Raw genomic sequence first — 20,760 nt, 5'->3', positions numbered from 1 at the left:
TAATCAATGCTTCTTCGCTTACTGTCTTTGAAGTTTTAATGAACGACACCCAACAGCACGTTTCAAGTGTATACTTGAAGATATTTCCATGTTAGAAATGCGTCAAGAAATCTCGCACCCCCTCAAAAAGTTTGCTCTGCGCATGGTTGTGAAAGGCAGAGTGTCCGGAAGTAGAGCGTGCGTGCGTGCGTGCGTGTGTTTGTGTGTGGAGCAGGTTGTCGTGAGCGCCGTCTCTACCCGGTTTGTTTTTGTTCTCTAACAAAGTGAGAATCACAGAGCAGCGGACGGCTCTCAAGCGGAGGACGGGCACCGTCGTCGCCTCTTTGTTTTGTTCACAGCAGCTCGGTTTCTGTTTTAACGTCACATAATGGGCCCCGGTTAGGATCATTTTGGAAATAAAGAAGAATTGATTTTTTTAGGGGGCGAGCTGATGCGGCTCAGGGGCGATCGGCGGCCCGCTGCCGTGTGTGAAGCCTGGGGCTGAATTTAAGCTGCGGTCGCCGCGGCTCCGCTGACGGAGGAAAGGACACGCCGCTGCGACGACTCGTTACGGAAGAACAACGACACACAGTAAGAACAACTGCTGTCTTATTCGGGTGTCGTAATGTGCCTTCAACTGTCCTGTATGTATTCATGAGTTTGTCAGCACTGCACCACCCGACCTTGCGGTTAAGTGTTTAACGTTAGCCGGGCAGCCGGCGCGGAGCGAGAGGCCTCGAGCTGCTGTTCCCTTTGACGGGTATTTATCACACAACACGGCGAACCGGCATCTCCTACAACCGGACGACGAAGTTAAGACATGTCACAAGTCGTACGAGTAATATGTGTTAGTGTAAGACCTAAATTAATGTTAAGGGGCAGTTTGTTAGAGACATGTTTTGAGTAAATGTTAAAGAGAACTTGAGTGTGGAATCGAGTCAGACAGGCTAGGCTAGCCGGGTTAGCAGCCGCGGTATTAGCGATCATTACGGGATTGTAAGCTGATTCATGCAGCCTTGGATACTGTTTTCTCATCAGACAGCTGAAAAGGAGGACATAAGAAAACGTAAAGATGACTAAAATGTCAAAGATATTTTGTCCTTGTCTATAGTCGTTGTAGATTATGACAGCGAAGTGGCTTGACGGTGACTAGACGTTAAACGTTTTAATAAAAAAAAGTGAAAGTATAGTAGTGAAGTCAGGTTTGTTCGGGCATTTAATTGTCAGAACCCACTAGATAATTAAAAAAAGTTTTATTTTTTTTTAAATGCCATCGGTTTATGATGACAGCAACCCTTTTAAGTTACATGTTAAATACAGGCACAATTGATTATTTTTTTGAGCACTGCACGCACACATCCCGTTTTTGTTTGTGTATCTCGTTTTGACATAATTAGACAGGGATTATAAAAGCCATGTTTGACTGAAATCAAAATAAAGCAAATTGAGAAAGGTGATTTTTAATAACTTAGGAATGTCAATGCAAGTCAATGCAAAACACTGTTATAAATGTGAGTTCCTTAAATTTCAGAACATGTCTGTTGTTCAGTTGCAGAGCCTGAATTATATCATGCAAAAGTTTGAGAACACAATAAAAAATACAGATTTTTCTTTAAAGGAATAGTTCAACCAAAAATTATTTTATTCTATACACAGTCAGAGATTTTTAATTTATCTTGACTCTTCCAAGGTTGATCATGCTCGTGGATGGCAGCCATTATTTTGAAGCTCTGTAAATCGAATATATCCACAAGTACGGTGTTAGAATTTTAAAACTGTTAATATGTTTTGTTACAAAAACCCATTGGTCTGCTTGAGAGGACATGTGATAACCCCTCCAAAGTCGTATAAGTTAGTTTTACATTGCAGTACTTGCTGATATATCTGATATACGGAGCTGCGAAATAATGGCCTCTATCCACCCACATTACCAAGCTTGGAAGAGCCAGGATAAATAAAAAATAATAATAATAATTAAAAACACTCTGACTCTGTTCGTCTGAAAGTAAGTCATATACACTTAGGATGACTTTGAGGTAAGTAAAATATGATAATTTTTGGGTGAACAATTCCTTTAAATTCTACACAGTTTTCAAAACAAAGAAAAGCAATAAAAACTGTTATGTTTGGCTATGTTTTATTGTGCTTTTTAAAGGTATTAATGCCATCATGAAATAAACATTTCTCTGATAAACCCGTGTATATGTTGTATTTGTTTGGGGCCATAAAAGATCTTATAATGTAATCAAAATGTCATAACTGCATCATCACTCTAGTAATGTATTCCAGACTTTTGTAATCATTTAATCCATTTAAACCCCTCCCCTCCGCAATGGACTTAAAGCTTGAAGAATTTTTTTTTGAGAAATAAAAATTTGATCTAAAAACAAATGGACAGAACATACAGTTCATCACTTTTTACAATCTCTTACTACTTCTGGTGTATCTTAAATCTGTTAACACAAGGGATCTTACATTTGTGTATGCAATGCAGTAAAATGGGCTCAAAGTTTGAAACAAGATTGAAGCTAAAAAGAGTCTTTACGTCATACCCTACATGGTTTTCTGTGGAATGTCAAAAAACTGACATAGCTTTGGCAAAAAGTTGTGTAGTGTATTCCAGACTTTAGTAATATGTACTGCCACTCAACCAGAGACCTTTTGTAATGCATACATTTCTGCTGTTGTTGTTTTTTTTTTTCCACAGTCTCCCTCTGATTCTCTTCTGGGAGCGCTCTCACTTGAACCGCCGCCAAGATAGCTGGACCGGGCAGGAAACGGCACAGCTCAGATCCAGACCCCTGTGGAAGCAGCTCCAGCAGCGGGAGCGAGGTAGGAGACAGCCGACCCATTAGCAGCAAGTGGCTGAAGATGGCCAGCAGCAGTACAGGCCCCAGCGAATCGGGCCGGAGACGAGGTCAGAGAGGAACTGACGATACGGTCAGCACCAGTAAGAAGAAGCAGAAGGACAGAGCCAATCAGGAGAGCAAGGAGGCCAAGCGAGCCGCCTCAGCCACCAGCTCAGAGACTAGAAAAGGTGAGCATGCGACTTGGTTTATAAACACTCGTGAAGTAGTTTTAGTAGTTTTTTCTTATTTAGGTCATTTATCCTAATTCGTTTTATCTCTTATCTTTTTGATTGTCCTTCCACTTTGTATTCTGCCAGGCGTTACTCTTGGTTGAGTCCTTGACAGATATTTGATTCATATGCCTGGGGCAAGAGTATAGTGTGGGATCTAACATTTACTGCAGTGATATCTAATGTAATATGAACTGATAGGAAGCGTCTGTGGTGCAGTGTCCTTTTGACCGTTATAAAATGCAGACTGGCCCACAACTTGAGGTTAAAGTCATTAAAAGGTATGGTGTAGTCCTTGTCCTATTTTCGTGGGCAGAGCTGGGCTGGTTTCCAGTTTGTTACATAGTGTGGTAAACAGGGACCTGGAAAGTTAACAGACATTAACTGAACTCATGTAGTTCTGCCGTGCTGGTCGGTATTGATTTAGCTATGTCACTTTGTCCCGAGCTTGTGTAATGAATTGGTTGTTGGTTGGCATTAGAAACTGGTTTTGGTTGGTATGCAAATCCTGTTTCATTTAAAACAACATTTATGAGAATCATTTTTAGGTAATTATCTTAGAAAGTAATGAACGTAAACTACAACAATTAGAGCATACCTTTTGAGTGTTTACCATCATTCTTCAAAATACTGTCTTTGGTGCTTGAGAAGGAAACTCAGACTTGATGGGGTGTACCATCTCTTTTAAATATGCCAAATTATATGTTTTTCTGTTTGTTTATTTAGTTTATGGTAGTTTTTCTCATCCAGTGTTATGTATCTGGCATTCAAAGATAATTTTAGCATCTTAGTGTACACCTGTCTATATATGGCAACCTCTTAAACTTGTTGAATAGATATACCTGAATATACTAGTTAAATGTACTTAAATTGGCCAGTCTAGAGAAATATTGCTTTATGACAGATAGTCAAATTAAGCTTAAGCAAAAAATAATAAATTAAATTCAACTATTTTGTAAGCTAAATTGTTTTCTAAAGCTAAATTTTCATTGTTTTGCCTAAATAAGATTAACATATCTTACTTCTCCAATCATTTAGTTTTTAGATGAATCTTCTATGTAAAATCGGTTGCTACTTTTCGTCGCATCTTCGTGTTACTTTACCTTCAAAAAAGCATTTCTTCAGACAATCAACAAATAATGCCATTTATCAGTAGAACCAATACTGATATAACCATTGATATACCCCATATCAGTAGCAGTCTACATATAGCTCAGCATTTAACTGTGACTTTAACTTCACCGAACCGATTCTAAAACACCGATCTTGTCTCGTAACGCTTTCAGTTTACAATGACTGATGTTTGAAACGTGTGATCATATGAGTGCGTTGTTTGTTTGGTCCCTGTGTGCCAGCCTGTGTCTAGGGCTGTGCCCTTTCTGCTGAGTGCGTTTTGCCTCTGCAGTGCTCCGCTGAGTGCTGAAGTGTTGTAATCTAAGCCCGTGAGTCTCTGCTTTAGTGAAGAAGGGCTTTGTCAAGGTCAGTGGCTCTGCCCAGCACACGCATGAGAAGACTTCCCTCAGAGTATTCCTCACACTCCCTTCATTTACTCGCTGCCCTCGTTGCCCTCTCTGCAGGCATTTGATACGAGCGCGCCATTGTCTTCCTCCTGTCGGGGTGTCGTGTTTCGTCTCAGCCGAGCGCCATCCCTACGAACCGCGGGAGAAGCCTATCTCTGTAGTTTCGATTCCCGTCATGTAAGGGAGGCTCTTGGGATACTGTCAGATGACATGACGTGGAATAGAAGCCCAGCTGTGGGGCGTGGCGGCGTTTTGATGACCTTTTAGATCTGCGTGTCACAGCGAGAGAGAGTAACGGGACAGGACTGGCTGTCACTTGACCCTGAAGCCTGATCCGTAGAGATAAACACGCTCTCTTTCTCGCTCTTTCCTGCTCTCTCTGACCTGCTCGCTAACACGCACCTATGTTAAACTCAATAACAGAACAGTCTGAAATCGAAGGGAGTTGGGATTTCTGCTATGAGTGGCCATCAGATCGTGTAGCGTTATCATGAAATCAGGTTTGATTTAGCTCTTTTGTTAGTTTGCCTTGATCCTTTGCGTTAGTATTATCTGTAAATATGTTCTTTTGGTTTTCCCTCTGCTTGTGAAATTATACATTCAGTTGCAGTGTTTTAATGTGTTTCTGGTCGATCCAGCGTACAGGAATGTTAATTTGTCTGTGTAGATTTGTTTCTGGACTGGAAGCAGAATGCGTACGAGGTGATATTGAGGCTGAACTGTGAAGATGCCGGGGTGCTGAAAGTGGAAGATATTGATTATGCCTTTACTGATTTCGCCTGTCACATCCGCCTGCCGGGTAAGGACCTTACGTGTGTTTGTGTCTGATTTAATACATCTTGGTCTTTTGACAGAGGACCATATGACAATGAAGACTGGAATAATCACAATTGATCACAGCTTTGCCTCACTGGAGTAAATTACATTCAAAAATATAATAAATACTGTTTGACAAAATCACTGCTTTTACTGTGTTTTTGATTGTATAAATGATCAGATGTATTTCAAAGACATTTAAAAAGCTTTTTTTTTTTTTTTGTGCATGCATGTGTTTTCTCAGATGGACGTGAATGGAGCTGTAATCTCCATGAAGAGATTGAAGCTTCCTGCAGTAAACTGCTTTATAAGGAGAAAACAAATGTTCTGCAGCTTGTCTTGCACAAGAAGATCCCCCTCAACACATGGCCCACCTTTGCTGTAAGAGCACCTGCTCATTCTTTTCCACTCTTTCTCCAGCTGTCCATCTCCGTTTGTTTTTCCTCATGAGCAAAATCTGTTAGGGTTTATAATCTTTTGAAAGAAAGATTAAAAAAAAAAAAAAAAAAAAAAAAAGCTTAGCTAATTTATAGTTTTCTTTTTGCGCCTGTTATATTTTGCACAGTAACTAAAACATAATTACAAAAATTCTCTTTTATTTACATTCATTTAAAAAAATAAAATACATACAGTATATATTATAAATGTATATATAAATGTATAAATGTATGTGTGTATTTATACATACGTAATAAATACAATATCAGAAGTGTATATACAACTTTGAGCATTCAATGTTTTCCTGATTAGAGATCCCTTAATAATGCTTTATGTTCCTTATTAAACAGAACAAGAAAAAGACAGAAAAAGTGAACATCCTTAGAGAGAATGGCAGCAACCACCAGCAGACGACCACAGGGCAGTCTGAAAAATCTGCCGAAATCATTGAGAAAATGCCCACAGTGACCTCCGCAGAGCAGAAACGAGGTAAAACCGAACGAGGGATGAAACGAGGGATGAAAGGCAAACAGGTAGAGCTCACAGAGAGCACAGGTGTGAAGGTAGCTGAGACTAAATCAAGCAATAAAGCTGACCCGATCAATGAGCCCAGTGCAAAGCGTACGACGCGCCCCTCCAGAAACACAAAAGAGCCCCCAGTAGCTCCCACCTTGACGAAGGAGCCTCAATCCAAGCCAGCAGCTAATGGAAAAACACAAACATTAGCTGCGAGCAGTGGTGCCTCTTCAGCTAGCACTGCAAAAGACAACAGGGTTCAGATGCAGGTTAAAGGTCAAGGTTGCCAGGCATCACAGAGAGAAAAGGAGCTGGACAGGAGGCCAAAAAGCAATGATCAGGTGAGACAAATAATTCACTTGATAGTGAAAACAATCAACAGGAAACATAACTGTGGAAAAGACTCTGTCTCATCCTGATGTCCGTTTTTTGTGTCATTTACAGGTTGAGGCAGATGAAAGGAAGACTGTTCCTTCAGTGTGTGAGCTGAAGGTGGTGCAAGAGGAGGCTTCTCCTCCAGTGAAAACACAAACTGAAAAAATAACATCTGATGAACAAGAAAACAGAACAGATGAAAAGAAGCCACAGGCTGATGCCCAGATCCCTAAAATGCTTCCATCCCAGGATTTGGCATCTGGGGAGTCTGTTTCAACAGCCTCTAAGAGAGAGGAGTCTCCACAAAAGAGCTGCACAGAGGAGAAGAGAGACAAGTCCAAGGAGGATCCACATGGAGGGAGCCACGAGGAAGACACAGAAGGTCAGTTAAGAACAATTGAGGCATCATGTTTGAATTAGTTATGCTTTATTGTCTTCTGCAGGAAATATGTGTAGGATTCAAAGCTGTAGTAATACACACAATGGCAACAACAACATATTTAAGAAAGGGGAAAAGAAGTTGATAAGAGTTTAAAAGCCATCATTTACTGCAATACACTATTTAAAAGATTAATAGACACAAGTATGAATTAATATATATTATATTAAATATTTTACTTGGGGTTCCATATATATAGCCAATTCCTCACTCAAAAACATGTATAAAACTTACCACAAAGCACCAGCAAAAGTATTGAATATTTATTAATGAACTAGTGTTTTCTGTGTCAGTGTCACCTTCAGGTTTCTCCCTGTCATGCAGAAAGCACGCTAATAGCTTCCAAACTCCACCAAAACACTTGGATATGTTTAAATTTTAAATTATAATCCATGTTGGAAGCCGATTAATGATCGGATATGTTTGGATTTTCCAATAAATGCTGTAATTACCTCAAGGACAAGCCTTTAACGTTCTGTCTATAACAGTTATTTTTTCCAGTTGTTAATTGGCTAATAAATTTTAATCCAACTAAGCCTCTTCTCACTATACTTTTATATCTCATGATTGATGTGTGTTAAGGTCCGGAGCCAATGGTGAACTTGAAGTTTGTGAAGAATGACTCATATGAGAAAGGGACAGACCTGATGGTTGTTAACGTCTACATGAAAGAAATCTGCCGGCAAACGTCCAGGGTGCTGTTCAGGGAACAAGACTTCACTCTTATCTTCCAGACAAAGTGAGAGAGTCATCCACACAATGTCTAGAAATAAAGATTCCAACTCTTACGCTCACACTAACTGTTAAAACTGTCCACAGTGATCCCAACTTTTTGCGCCTTCATCCGGATTGCGGACCAAACACTGTCTTTAAATGGCAGGTTAAACTCAGGTAAGACTTTCTGATGGGCATCCTAATCTGTGTCGATCCACTGGTCAAGTGTACGTTTCTGAGGATTTCTTCATTTGAACCATCTGCTGATGTTTCAGGAATCTAATTCAGCCAGATCAGTCCAGCTATGCCTTCACTCCGTCCCGTATCGACATCACCCTGAAGAAAAGACACAGTCAGCGCTGGGGAGGTCTGGAGGCACCTGCCACACAAGGTCTGCGGCCTGGATTCTATTTGCTTCTGAGCAATCTTTTATAATTAAATACACAATCATGTTACGCACATTAAGTTGTCTGCATTTAGGACACTATGTAGTAGTGGTGTAATGGTACACAAACATGACACGTACATACCTTGGTTTTGATGTCAGTTTCGGTTATGAAATCAATTATAATTATACCATTTTCGGTAACACTTTAACAAGGTGTTATTAGTTAATGTATTATTAACATGAATGAACAATACATGTATTACAGTATTTATTCTTCTTTAACATAACATTTATCAATCATTTATTAATCATAAAAATACAGTCATTCCTTGGTTAATAATGCTAAAATTAGCAATTAATAAATGCTGTAGAAGTATTGTTAGTTTAAGTTATAAAGTGTTACCAAATTTTCTTATGGCTAAAAATCTACCTCAGCTTATGCTCTGGGAACACTTTTAGGAAACAATTAAAAACAGAGCCCAGTTCCTATTTATTATTTACTAGGCTGCAATAATCAGCACTCAAATGAAAAAATTGTATGCAGACGTGTAAATTTTGCAAGCTGTTTTAATAATGTCATTAAAGCCATTAACAATGTAATAATGTACTTTTAAAAAAAGATTTTGGACAGATATTGGAAAATGAATTAATGGAAAACTATGTGAATGATGCTCTGAGGTGTGGCAGGATTTCTCTTGTTCTCAAGTTTCTCTTGCACAGCTTCACGTGTCAAAATAAACAACACGGGGTGTCTGTGATTTCCGGATCTAGAGGCTGCTCTCTGTATAATGGCAGCGGACCCTTCTTAACCACTGCATCTTTTCAAAGAGCTCTGATGTGTCACAGGAGGCATACATGGGATGATTACTGTAGAAAGAGCTGGACTGTTTTTGTTTACATGCTGAAATGAGGCCATGGGCAAGAAGAGGAATGTGACTAGAGTTTGTGATCCAGAAACTCAATACGAGTGTGAGACAGGATCAAGTCAAGTGTGCCAGTGTGTTCTTGTGTTGGTGCCAGGCTGCTGACCCACACTGCCCCACATAGTCCACTCCCAACATTGTATTTTACTAGAGCTCTGACAGTCTGCTTATATATTAATATTGAGTTTTATATTGAATCACCACTTTAGATCTTTATATTGAAATTTCGGCATCCTACAGAGCGATTCTACTAATTTCGTACAGGTTCAGTTCTGATCATTTTTAGAAAGACTTCTAGTATAGTGATGCATCCTAAATGAATATTATCATGGTTGTTTAGCTGTGAAAGCTGTGGATATGTTAATTCATATTATATACACTGCTGCTTAAAAGTTAGGGTCAGCAGAGTCATTCAGCTCTTCTGAAGTGATTGTAAACGTGTTTATAGTGATACTTAAAGATTTCTGTTTCTTTATATTCTGTTCTTTTGAAATATTTTTGAGCATTTTTTTGTGGTTTGATTTGCAGGGATGAATTGTTCACCACAAAAAAAAGCTATGTAATCTAGTAAAATAAATTTAATTTTGTTTTAATGTGAACATCAACACCTAAAATAAAACTCCAAAAGGTGTACAATATGGGACCTTTAATGATAGTGAGCAATTAGCTGCTAACCACAAGCTCTATTGTCTTTTTTTAAGGTGCAGTGGGGGGCGCCAAGGTTGCCGTGCCCTCAAGCCCTTCCACGCTCGAAAAGAGCCAGCCAGGGAGCAGCCAGCATGCACTTCCTGCTAAAGAAGAGCCACGAGTGGGAGAAGAGAAAGCCAAGCCCTCTCGGGCCCCAGAGGACTTGGGTCTGGATGCCGTGGCACCTCGCTCCGTCTCCGAACACATGTCCCTCAAACAGGAACCAACTGTTGCTACGGTACTAATAAGTGCAATGTCTGTTTTCCACATATGATGTGTCGTAACGTTACAGGGTTACCTGTTATGACTTAACCTTCAATGTCCACAGCCCAAGCCCACCTGCATGGTGCAGCCCATGACTCACACTCCTCCTGCAGGCAGTGAAAGAGCTGAAGAAGTGGAGGAGAAGAAAGTGTGTCTCCCTGGCTTCACTGGGTTGGTCAATCTGGGAAATACTTGCTTTATGAACAGCGTGATCCAGTCCCTCTCCAACACACGGGAACTCAGGGATTATTTCCATGGTCAGTGGCATTTTATTTGATGAGAATTGCTTCTTTTTCATGTGGTTGTGTGTTCTACCCAGGTGATGTGGTATTTGTTTTTTCCAGACCGTGGGTTTGAATCAGAGATTAACTGTAATAATCCATTGGGCACCGGTGGACGGCTGGCCATTAGCTTTGCTGTGCTGCTTCGAGCATTGTGGAAGGGCACTCACCACGCATTTCAACCCTCCAAATTAAAGGTGCAGCAACAAAATCATGTCCTGTGTCCTCCTATATCATATCTAGTTTCCCGTATGTGATTATGTTAGCAACCCACAATAATTGGGTGTTGTTTCATTTCTCTGCATAGGCTATAGTTGCCAGTAAGGCCAGTCAGTTTACAGGCTATGCGCAGCATGATGCTCAGGAGTTCATGGCTTTTTTGCTGGATGGGCTACATGAAGACCTGAACCGCATCCAAAACAAACCGTACACAGAGACGGTTGACTCAGATGGCCGTCAGGATGAAGTGAGCTCTTGTTTTTGTCTCTAAACATACTGCATATGCCGCATCCTTGTATATGGAGCAGAGAGTGTTACCAATAAGCGTGTCCAATAGTCCAAAAGTCTGACAATTAAATCTGGCAGTTGACACAGTATTATAATGTGAAATAATAGGAAATATTAGAGATTCTTCACAAATCATTAATCAAATAATTGAATTTGTGACATTTGAGCTTGTGAATTTGAATATTAAAGTCGAGCAAGTTAAAAAAAAACATTCTCAATTTGCTTGTGTCGTTTAGAGTTAGCGTGGGAGGCTTTCTGTTATAATAAATCTTCTGAAGATTGCTCTTGTTTGTGGTTTGGCAGGTTGTTGCAGAAGAGGCGTGGCAGAGGCATAAAATGAGGAACGATTCCTTTATTGTTGACCTCTTTCAGGGCCAGTACAAGTCCAAGCTGGTGTGTCCCGTGTGTTCTAAGGTAATCAAGAGCTATGATTCAGTGTATAGTGTGGAGGCATATCATCCTGATTTTCAGTGCCGCTTAGCAATGTGGTTGTTGGAGGTTTCTTATATATATATTTTTTTTTTTTCCCCTCAGGTTTCCATAACCTTTGACCCCTTCTTGTACTTGCCTGTCCCCCTACCTCAAAAGCAGAAGGTGCTGACTGTTTTCTACTTCGCTAAAGATCCCCACAAGAAACCAATCAAGGTACACTGCACAACTTTCTGAAGTTCCTTAGCAAGCCTGTTTGTTCAGCTTATTTATTAATACTTGAAAACTTTTTGCTTGTGTAGTTTTTGGTCAGTGTGAGTAAAGACAGCTCGAGCACGGCTGAAGTACTGGAGTCAATATCTCGCAGTGTGAGGAACAAAGCAGAGAATCTGAGACTGACTGAGGTATGATGATCATGTTTTGAATACTTCATCTGCTTGTAGTTAATTCATGTTTTATAGCAAATATTGTTTGTGTTTTGAAATAATTGGAAATTGAATTGGAATGTATTCTGATGAGTTTGGCTGCTCAATTATGGTGGCAATCACAATTCTTTTTTTCATAGTTTCATCATTTCACTTTTGAGGGTTTTTTTTGTTAGTTTTTTTTGCAGTGTATATAATACTGTAGAGCTACTTAAAGGGGTCATATGATGCGATTTAAAATTGTCCTTTTCCTTTAGAGTGTTACAAGCTTGTTGCAAAAAGAAGGTCTGTAATGTTTTAAAGACTAAATTCTCAAAACCAAAGATTTTTTTTTTTTTGTAAAAGTTATATGTCCACACTTTGTGACATTCATAGCACCACTCAAATGTTTATGCAAAGAAAGGTGGAGCTATTGTGCTGGACGCGTTGTGTGTCGTTGAGAAAGTGAAATTACTTTCTTTGTGCTTCCAAAAGAGGACAAAAATAGACATAAGTTTCCAACACTGTTCCAGAACAGTTCAACACAAATATTAGAGTGTGTAAAAATGTGTAATTTGTAAAAAGACAATACTAAGTCCTGATAATCAGTAATTATTATCCCCACTTTATGCAACAAATGCCTTGTTGATGTGTTTTATTGTTTTGGTGTCGTTGTGAAAAAGGGCATAACCTTTCCACCAAAGGTATTCGGCCAATCATTGGATAGCTAGCCAATCAGAGCACACATCGCTTTTTTTGAATGAAAAGCTTTGTACAAAACACTGTTAGTACATTAATATCTTGTGTCCATTTTTTCCAAAAGTAACATTGCAAAATGAGCTCTATTGATGTGTGCATTGTGATGTTTATACATTGTATTGTTTATTAATGGATTGTGTTCCCTTAATATTTTCTTTCAGGTGGTGAAGAACAGGTTCAACAAAATTTTCTCACCATCTCAGACTTTAGACACGTTCACTCCCACTGACCTGCTCTTCTGCTTTGAAGTGTTGTCAAAAGATCTTGCCAAAGAGAGAGTGGTGCTGCTCAAGGTCCAACAGGTACACCATTTCTGTCACCCTTATTATTTTCGTAGGTTTTGGGGATTTTCTTGCTGTGAAATAATGCATTGATTGTGTCTTTGTGTTGATCTTCAGAGACCTCAGGTTCCAAGCATCTCGATCACAAAGTGCGCTGGCTGCATGAAGCTACCTGCCCCTGACGACGAGAAGCTCAAGCGCTGTACTCGCTGTTACCGCGTGGGCTACTGCAATCAGTAGGTTTTCATGTGTTCGTTAGAAGCATGTGTTGTGCTGGCTCTGAGATCAGATTCAGAATTTAAAGACTATGCCTTGGGTGAAGTTGGTGTTAAGTTTCTTTCCTTTGATTACAGGGCCTGCCAGAAGAACCACTGGCCCAATCACAAGACCACGTGCCGGCCCAATGAGGAGAATATTGGACTGCCGTTTCTAATTAGTGTGCCAGAGTCTCGGCTGACTTACACCCGTCTGACACAGCTTCTGGAAGGCTACTCTAGGTATAACTACTAGAGTAGCATAGATTAAGAATTATTTACCCGCTTCGGTAATTTGGTCAGCTTTATAAAATGGTAAAAAGTGTACTCATAATAGTTATCTGTTGGTATATTTTAATTGTTGTTATTGTGTATACGTATGAGGATGTTTTACAGTTTTTTTTTTTTTTTTTTGTTGTTGTTGTTTTTTATAATAAGGCTTTTATACATTTTTATACACTTAGCTTTGGGATTTATTTGTTACTTTTGATTAGAATATATATTAAAAAGCATATTGTATGTGTGTATATACACAGACATCTTTTACATCAGTTTGTGTTTTATATGCCTGCTTTTATAGTATTTTATTTGTCTGTGTAATTGCAGCATTTTTCATAAAAATATTTATTTGTGTGATTTGTATGAGCCATCTTATGATCTATTTTAGATGATTTTGATCAAATAGATCAGGGGGAATGCTTACTTAAAGTAAAATCCACATTTTATTGTGTGTGCAGGTACTCTGTCAATGTGTTCCAGCCACCTTTCCAGTCAGGTCGGACGTCTCCAGAGGCAAGCCGTGTTGACCTGACCCCCATGGCAAGCAGTGTCTCAGAGTGTCAGGAGCAAGAGGGGGAGCCATCACCTGCAGGAGAAGCAGAAAGCCAGGCCGAGCAGGGTGACTCTGGGACAACACCCCAATCAGAGACCCCATCGGTGATCTCCGCAGCAGGTGGAGACACAGTCTCCAGGGACTCGGGCTGCTGTGAGCTCGCCACAAGCTCCCAAGATTCTTTGGTGGAAAAAGAAACATCATGTGAAAAGGCTGTTAAACCAGAAGGTAATTTGGTGTAAAGCTCTTTGCTGTAGATTTTGCTCGTTGTGGAGTTATAATCCATTGCTGTTTGTTGGTTGGTAGCTGTAGTGACTGGGTATCAGCAGCCGTCTGATTCAGCGCCTGGAAGTGCGTCTCAGTTCTACATCACAGTTCTGGACTCAAGCCAAAAAGAGGACAGAAAACTTGAGGATAAAGGTCAGTCAAGTTTTTTTAGTGGATGTTTTTCTCTTGTAGGAGCAGCGTATCTTCATTATCCTTGTGCCACCTACAGGTGATGCAGTGCTAGAGCTGCCTGATGACTGCACGTTGGAGCTGGTGTGGAAGAACAACGAGAAGCACAAGGAATATGTGCTGGTGCGCTCTAAAGAGCTGGAGTTTGATGAGGACCCTGGCTCTGCTTCAGAGACGTCCAGGGCAGGACACTTCACCTTGGAGCAGTGCCTGAACCTCTTCACCAAACCTGAGGTGCTAGCCCCTGAAGAGGCATGGTATGGACAGACGTGTCGGTTTCAGTGTGCTTATATTACATCAATGATGTGGTTGGCCCACTTATATCTTCTCTTGTTGTGGTTCAGGTACTGTCCTAAGTGTCAGCAGCACAGAGAAGCATCTAAACAGCTGCTGCTTTGGCGTCTTCCCAATGTGCTCATCATTCAGCTCAAGCGCTTCTCGTTTAGGAGCTTCATATGGAGGGACAAGATTAATGATATGGTTGATTTCCCGGTCAGGTACACTGAACTATATTCAGCTCTCACTAGCTGTCACTAGCATAGGATATCAAACGTTTAGGTTTAGTCTGTAAGATTTAATTTGTTTTATATTATATAAATAAGTATTTTGTGCTGATGTATTTATTTAAAGAAATTCAATAGTAGTAATATTATGAAGTTTATTGCAATTAAATTTTTTTTTATAAAACTATAGAATGATTTATTTCTATGGTGGAATTTTCAGCATCATTACTCAAGTTCTTCAGCAATCATTTTAATATGCAGATTTGCTTTTCAAGAAACATTTAATTCTCTATATTTTTCTAAAAAGCAAGTTTTTTTTTTTGGGTTTGGTATGATTTATTTAAAAGAGCAGAATTGATTTGCAACAAAAATCTTTTTTTAACAAATGCCTTAATTTGATCAAATGTGACCATTAAGGCGTTCTTTCTGAAAAATGGATCTTGATAGGAGTATGAATTGAGATCTTGTAATTTAGCTATAGTATTGTTTATTATCCATGTTTTGGATTGATCGTATAATGGGTGTTTTCTTCTTCAGGAACTTGGACCTGAGTAAGTTCTGTATTGGTCATAAGGGTGACATCCAGCAGCCCCCCATTTATGATCTCTACGCTGTGATCAACCATTATGGCGGCATGATCGGAGGACACTACACGGCCTACGCTCGTCTTCCCAGCGACAAGAACAGCCAGCGCAGCGATGTCGGTACGTGCGAGCTCTTCTGAAATCAATAACATCTCACCAGCTACAATAAAAAAAACAACATCTCACTGTATGTCACTTACTATTTCAGGCTGGCGTTTGTTTGATGACAGCACAGTAACAACGGTGGAAGAGAGTCAGGTGGTTACGCGTTACGCCTACGTGCTGTTCTACCGCCGCAGGAACTCTCCGGTAGAGAGGCCGTCTCACTTACTGGGGCCCCTTGGCGCCGATTCCTCTGCTGCAACCGGCGGCGCTGCCAGTCAGGTGAGCTCAACACCTTCTCATGTCACTGCAGCCTAATGGAAAAAACTGTTTAATCTTAGTGGAGTAGATATATACTTGTTCATTAAAGTTTCACGGGATTGGGTAACGTTCCTGGTGGATTCTCAACATTTTTCTCCATCGTTCATTTTTTAATGAGCTGTCTCTCAGAAATGCTCAGACAACATCAGCTGATTATTATTTAATTAGCCTTTTTCATGAGAGATTACGTTCTCTCAGATGTTATGGAGTATAATCACCTCGTGACTAATAGATGAATCACAACGGCATAGAGTCGATTTAATGAATTGCGTTAGAATCTCCTGACTTCTCTGATTATTTTGTGAATTTCCAGAGGTAAAAATATACAATAATGACATTTGCATCTTGGTTTCAGTCATTTCTAACAAGAAGTTTCTTCACATATTTCATTCTCTGCTCAGTTGAATGTGTGACTGAAACTTTGAAAGCGATTCAGTGACATCTGTCTGGAAAAGTTACACATTTTGGTACTTTTGAGGGAATTGAGGGTCCATTCTTAAAGTTCAAGCTGTGATTTATGGGTACAAGGAAACATTTTTCCTTTAACTGAGTAGATATATCAGTCACAGGCTGTGTAAATTGATCGAAAAGCTATGATTTGACAATGAAATGGTATTTCTGGACAGGAAGAGACCTCTTGTGGTCCTTTTGCATGCTATATTTGCTTACCCATCCACCTGAGTGTGTGAAACTAGAGCAGTGGGCTCTCTGATACTCAGTGTAGTTGGTGTTCTGCGGTGGAATGATGAGGCAAGGCCCTTTCCCAGAAGCTGACACAGGTTTCCGCCAATCGCAGGCGTCTCTGATATGGCAGGAACTGGAGGAGGATGAGGAGGGGCAGCGAGAGGCCTCTTTTCGGAGCCTGTTCCGCCCCGGTCTGCGTGGAAGAAGAACCAGGACGAGGCCGGAGGAAGAAGAGGAGGGCAGGGGAGGGCATTCTCATCACAGACGAGAGCGCATCTCAGATTACTCTGACAGCGAGCGTCTGAGATATTTCATCATGGGCACTGTGGCGGCAATCCTAGCCTTGCTGTTCAACCTCATCTATCCTTTGTTATACTGGTCCAACTGGGTTTAATTTACTAGTGACTACAGCTGCAGACCCCACTTATTCATCCTTCTTGTTTTGGCAACTTCAATGTAATTTAGCTTGGGAGACACACAGCCTGAAATATATCCAAGCTAGTCAGGATTGTTTTGTTTTTGTTGTGTTACAATATTGTCCAGAATGTTTCATAAACACTCAGGAAAAATGTCTTGCATTAACATAAATGTTAGGAGGGCACCTCCTTTTTAGCCAGACTTGAGATTTTATTTTAGCTGATCAACGACCAATTAATAAATCGCAACGTGGATATATTGGGATGCAAAAAAAAAAAAATCCAAAAATGAAAACACTCATAATTTACTCGCTGTCGTGTTGTTCCAGTCCTCTACAGCTTTCTTCTTCTGTGCATAAAAAGATAAATTGAAGAATTTGGGAAACGGAAGTTTTCGGGGTTTTTTTTGGTTCATGCAATGTAAATGAGTAGGAACCAAAGCCAGCAATCTTCTTTTCATACAGGTTCAGAAGGACATGGGAGTAAGTATATGGTGACACAACGTATTTTGGTGAACCACCTCTAACACCGTCCAGCCAGCATTGTTAGTATGTTTGAAATAGAACTTAAAACAGCACAATTATATGTAAATCTAATATAATACAACTACAGAGATATAGAGACATTACAGATTTTAAGTCAACATGAATTTCAAGTTTACGCTAGTTAATATATTAATATATCTGGTCGTATCATGAAGATCTAAAAAAAAAAAAAAAGTAGTTTATTTGGTTTTTAAATGTTTATTTCAGCTGATGAAAATAATGTTTACCAATGGCTTAGTTATTTTTCCTCATTCTGTAATAACACCCACTTTGCAGTCAGAGAAATCAGGTCTTGGAATGTCTTTTTTTTTTTTTTTCAATTATTATTGAAGTAAAATGATCTATGTATGCCATTTCATGTTGACTTTAAATCTAGATTGGTTGAGTCCTAGTGAGTAAATCTTGCTACTTCAATTCACGGTGACATGCTCAAGCTGTTGATTTGTTTAGTTTAATTTCTAATAGTAAGCTTTGTTAATGATGTTCTTTTGTCTTAATGAGTTTTGCCAAACGTTGTCAGTAGTCTGGCATGTTGTAAAATGTTTTAACCCTCTGGTGTTCTTTGTTTAGGAGTCTCAATTGTGCTCTTTGCCATCAAAAAAAAAAAAAAAAAAAATATATATATATATATATATATATATATATATATATATATATATATATATATATATATATATATATATATATACACATATACATACATACACACACACACACAAGGTAGATTGGTGATCATTTTTGACCATGAAGTGACTTTTTTTTGCAAATCCTTATTTTCGATTTATACCATTTAGATTAGATAATTTAAAATTCAAAACGTTACATTACTCAGTCAGAAATGACCAAACAACACCAGAGGGTTAACAGTTATTTTGTGATCAGCTCAGTACTGTACTTCTATACCCAATAAGGGAAACCAGTGAGATCTTTGCACCATTTAAAGTCTAGTTGCACATGTTGTAAATTGAGATGAGATCCACATATTGTAAGATGAATGGTACTCTGGGTTTTTTGGGTTTGTGGCAGTTCCAACAGTCTCAGGGATGCTGGCGGGCTATAATGGGTGACGTGTCCGTCCATACTACAAAGCCGGCAAATTTGGCTTCTGTGAATGCCTCAGCTCTGGACAAAACCATACCATCAGATTGTTATTGTACCTCATTAAAGGTCATAAGTCAGAACTGGGTCTTTGAAATGTAATGTTTCTGGTAAATCCTTGGGCACAGGACTGCATTATGCATGCATGTTAGAATTTTGGCAGTAATTGAATATTTTTGGGTAAGTGATTTTTATTTAAATATCTTCAAATGAGAAAATATTCATGTTACGATGCTGCACAAAATGTCCCAGCAATAACTGAGACCACTTTAAATGCTGCTCAATTGTAATAGTGCCTGTATCACGCTCTTCATAAACAATAAATAATTCAAAATGACCCTTTCTTGAAATCGCTCATTTAAATTAGTTGAATACTTAAGGTCTTTACTTTTGTCTGTGTGTGTGTGTTTTATGTTGTTTATAAAGAATGAGCTAATTAAGAGTTGGCGTTTATGACTCCATTCAGAAGATGCATAAAGTTTCTCCCTTTTTAACGGTGGTTTATTTTACAGGCTTCTAGCCAGACACTGTTTGGGACAGACCTGGACCCAGACGGACATCCTCAGTTGAGCACGGAAGTGACCTCTGACATGTTTGCACACTCTGGAGAATGTGCCGCCCCATCCTACAGCAGCATGGAGGAGGTGGATTAAAACTTGACCCAGTCAGGGAGACTTGCTTCCTCGGGGAAAAAAAAAATATAAACGTTAATACTCACAAGTGGATCTAGCATGGCAAAGGTGCTCAATTTCTTTTTATTTACATTTGCGATGCAGACAAAACAAAGACTGTTTGGAAGCGACCGATTAAAGATGACATGCAGTAAAGTGATGCTTAAAGACTAATCCACATTTACAAGTAGTTCTGTAATTCGGGAAGGTGCGCACATTGAAATACACTGTCATAAGAGGAGACTCACAAATCTTCAAGGTTTTTTTTTTTTTTTTTTTTTTTATGTATATGTAAGCATTTTAACACCTAGACGTTATGCCATTCCCAATTTCACACGGTAGGTTTCTAATACAATGTTTATCTTGCTCGTATTTACATGAGGTGTTAATCAGTGAGTGCGATCAACATCGGTTGGTTTGGATGCACAGAATAGTTTGTTCTCACTGAAATCTCGCCTGGCCAGATGTGTTTCTCTGTAAAGCGTCTGGAGGTGTTGTGTAAAAAAAAATATTGCAGGTGTTGTAGGTGATGTTTTAAGCGTGGGCAGATTGTTAGTCTTTTTTTTTTTTTTTTTTTTTTTTTTTCTCCTTACACTCAGGCCATTTCTCAACTTGATGTCCTGTTTTCTTTCTCAGACAATCCAGTGATTGAAATTCTTTTGTTTTACTTCATGTCAGATCCTGTGGAAATGCAAAAGCTTGATTGACCGAGATGCATGATGACCTTCAATAGCCCTAGTACCGTGTATCATATATCATTTCTTGTGTTTTTCTAAGTTTTGAGTGGATTGTCCCATTTTTCCCCCATTCCTTTTGTTTTGTGCCGGACTGCATAGTAAGCAGGAACTGGGGATCTGATCGTAAGAATGCTGCTGTGAATAAAACAAATGGTTAATATAAATAAAAGCCTTTTTTGCGTAACACCCTTAAATGTTACAGTTCTGTGTAATTATCTGTTAAGTTTCACTTCAAGTTTAGAAATAAAATATTGTTACAAGCAGGCAACCTCATGAAAAAATAAAAGAAAAAGCAATCAGGTTGTGTTATAATACAAAATCAAAAGAAATCATATTTTGTCATATGTAAGTGTTGTTGAGTGAATCAAAGTCTATAACAAAGCAATGTTACAGATTAGATGATAGTAGATGATAATAACACACTGTTAGGCTTACTAGTATTCTTCAAACAAATACTCAACCTTTTACTTCAGTTTTTTGGTTTATTTATCGATTGTGATGCTTTTATCAGCTGTTTTCTGCTCTCATTCTGATGGCACCCATTCACTGCAGAGCATCCATTGGTGAGCAAGTAACATAATGCTAAATTTCTCTGAGGAAAAAAAAATTACAACTGCTTTTGTGAATTATTTACTACAATATATGATGTTTATGTTGCATTTGCTTTTGTATTATTTATTATAGTAACAGTTTCTTATGGATAGGCTGTAGAGAAGTAAATTATTGGTTGTTTTTGGACTGGTCCCTTTGAACTGCCA

The 20,760-nt window shown here is 39.1% G+C and overlaps 1 protein-coding gene across 5 annotated transcripts; it reads left to right on the top strand.

Moving 5' to 3' along the window:
• Nucleotides 1–174: 174 nt before the first annotated feature.
• Nucleotides 175–20,166, top strand: usp19 (ubiquitin specific peptidase 19). Of its 5 annotated transcripts, none has more exons than XM_043224418.1 (26): nucleotides 175–570; nucleotides 2,687–3,016; nucleotides 5,246–5,377; nucleotides 5,639–5,775; nucleotides 6,183–6,689; nucleotides 6,793–7,105; nucleotides 7,745–7,901; nucleotides 7,982–8,053; nucleotides 8,152–8,267; nucleotides 9,895–10,112; nucleotides 10,203–10,395; nucleotides 10,483–10,616; nucleotides 10,727–10,885; nucleotides 11,230–11,340; nucleotides 11,461–11,571; nucleotides 11,658–11,759; nucleotides 12,680–12,820; nucleotides 12,917–13,035; nucleotides 13,153–13,296; nucleotides 13,791–14,113; nucleotides 14,192–14,305; nucleotides 14,382–14,598; nucleotides 14,686–14,838; nucleotides 15,382–15,548; nucleotides 15,637–15,812; nucleotides 16,648–17,241. In XM_043224418.1, exons 2-26 carry the CDS (start codon nucleotides 2,851–2,853, stop codon nucleotides 16,927–16,929), a joined length of 4,464 nt encoding a protein of 1,487 aa, XP_043080353.1. In that variant the 5' UTR covers nucleotides 175–570; nucleotides 2,687–2,850; the 3' UTR covers nucleotides 16,930–17,241. The 5 variants fall into 5 exon arrangements, with proteins under 5 accessions (XP_043080353.1, XP_043080352.1, XP_043080357.1 ...); XM_043224417.1 differs by having other exon boundaries at nucleotides 176–570; nucleotides 9,889–10,112; XM_043224422.1 differs by lacking the exon at nucleotides 16,648–17,241 and adding an exon at nucleotides 19,107–20,166 and having other exon boundaries at nucleotides 177–570.
• The last annotated feature ends 594 nt before the right edge of the window (nucleotides 20,167–20,760 follow it).

Source organism: Puntigrus tetrazona, chromosome 23, assembly GCF_018831695.1.
Source record: "Puntigrus tetrazona isolate hp1 chromosome 23, ASM1883169v1, whole genome shotgun sequence".
NCBI classification, from domain to species: domain Eukaryota; kingdom Metazoa; phylum Chordata; class Actinopteri; order Cypriniformes; family Cyprinidae; genus Puntigrus; species Puntigrus tetrazona.
Note: the sequence above shows the minus strand (reverse complement) of the source record. Positions and strands in the feature narration are given on the sequence as shown.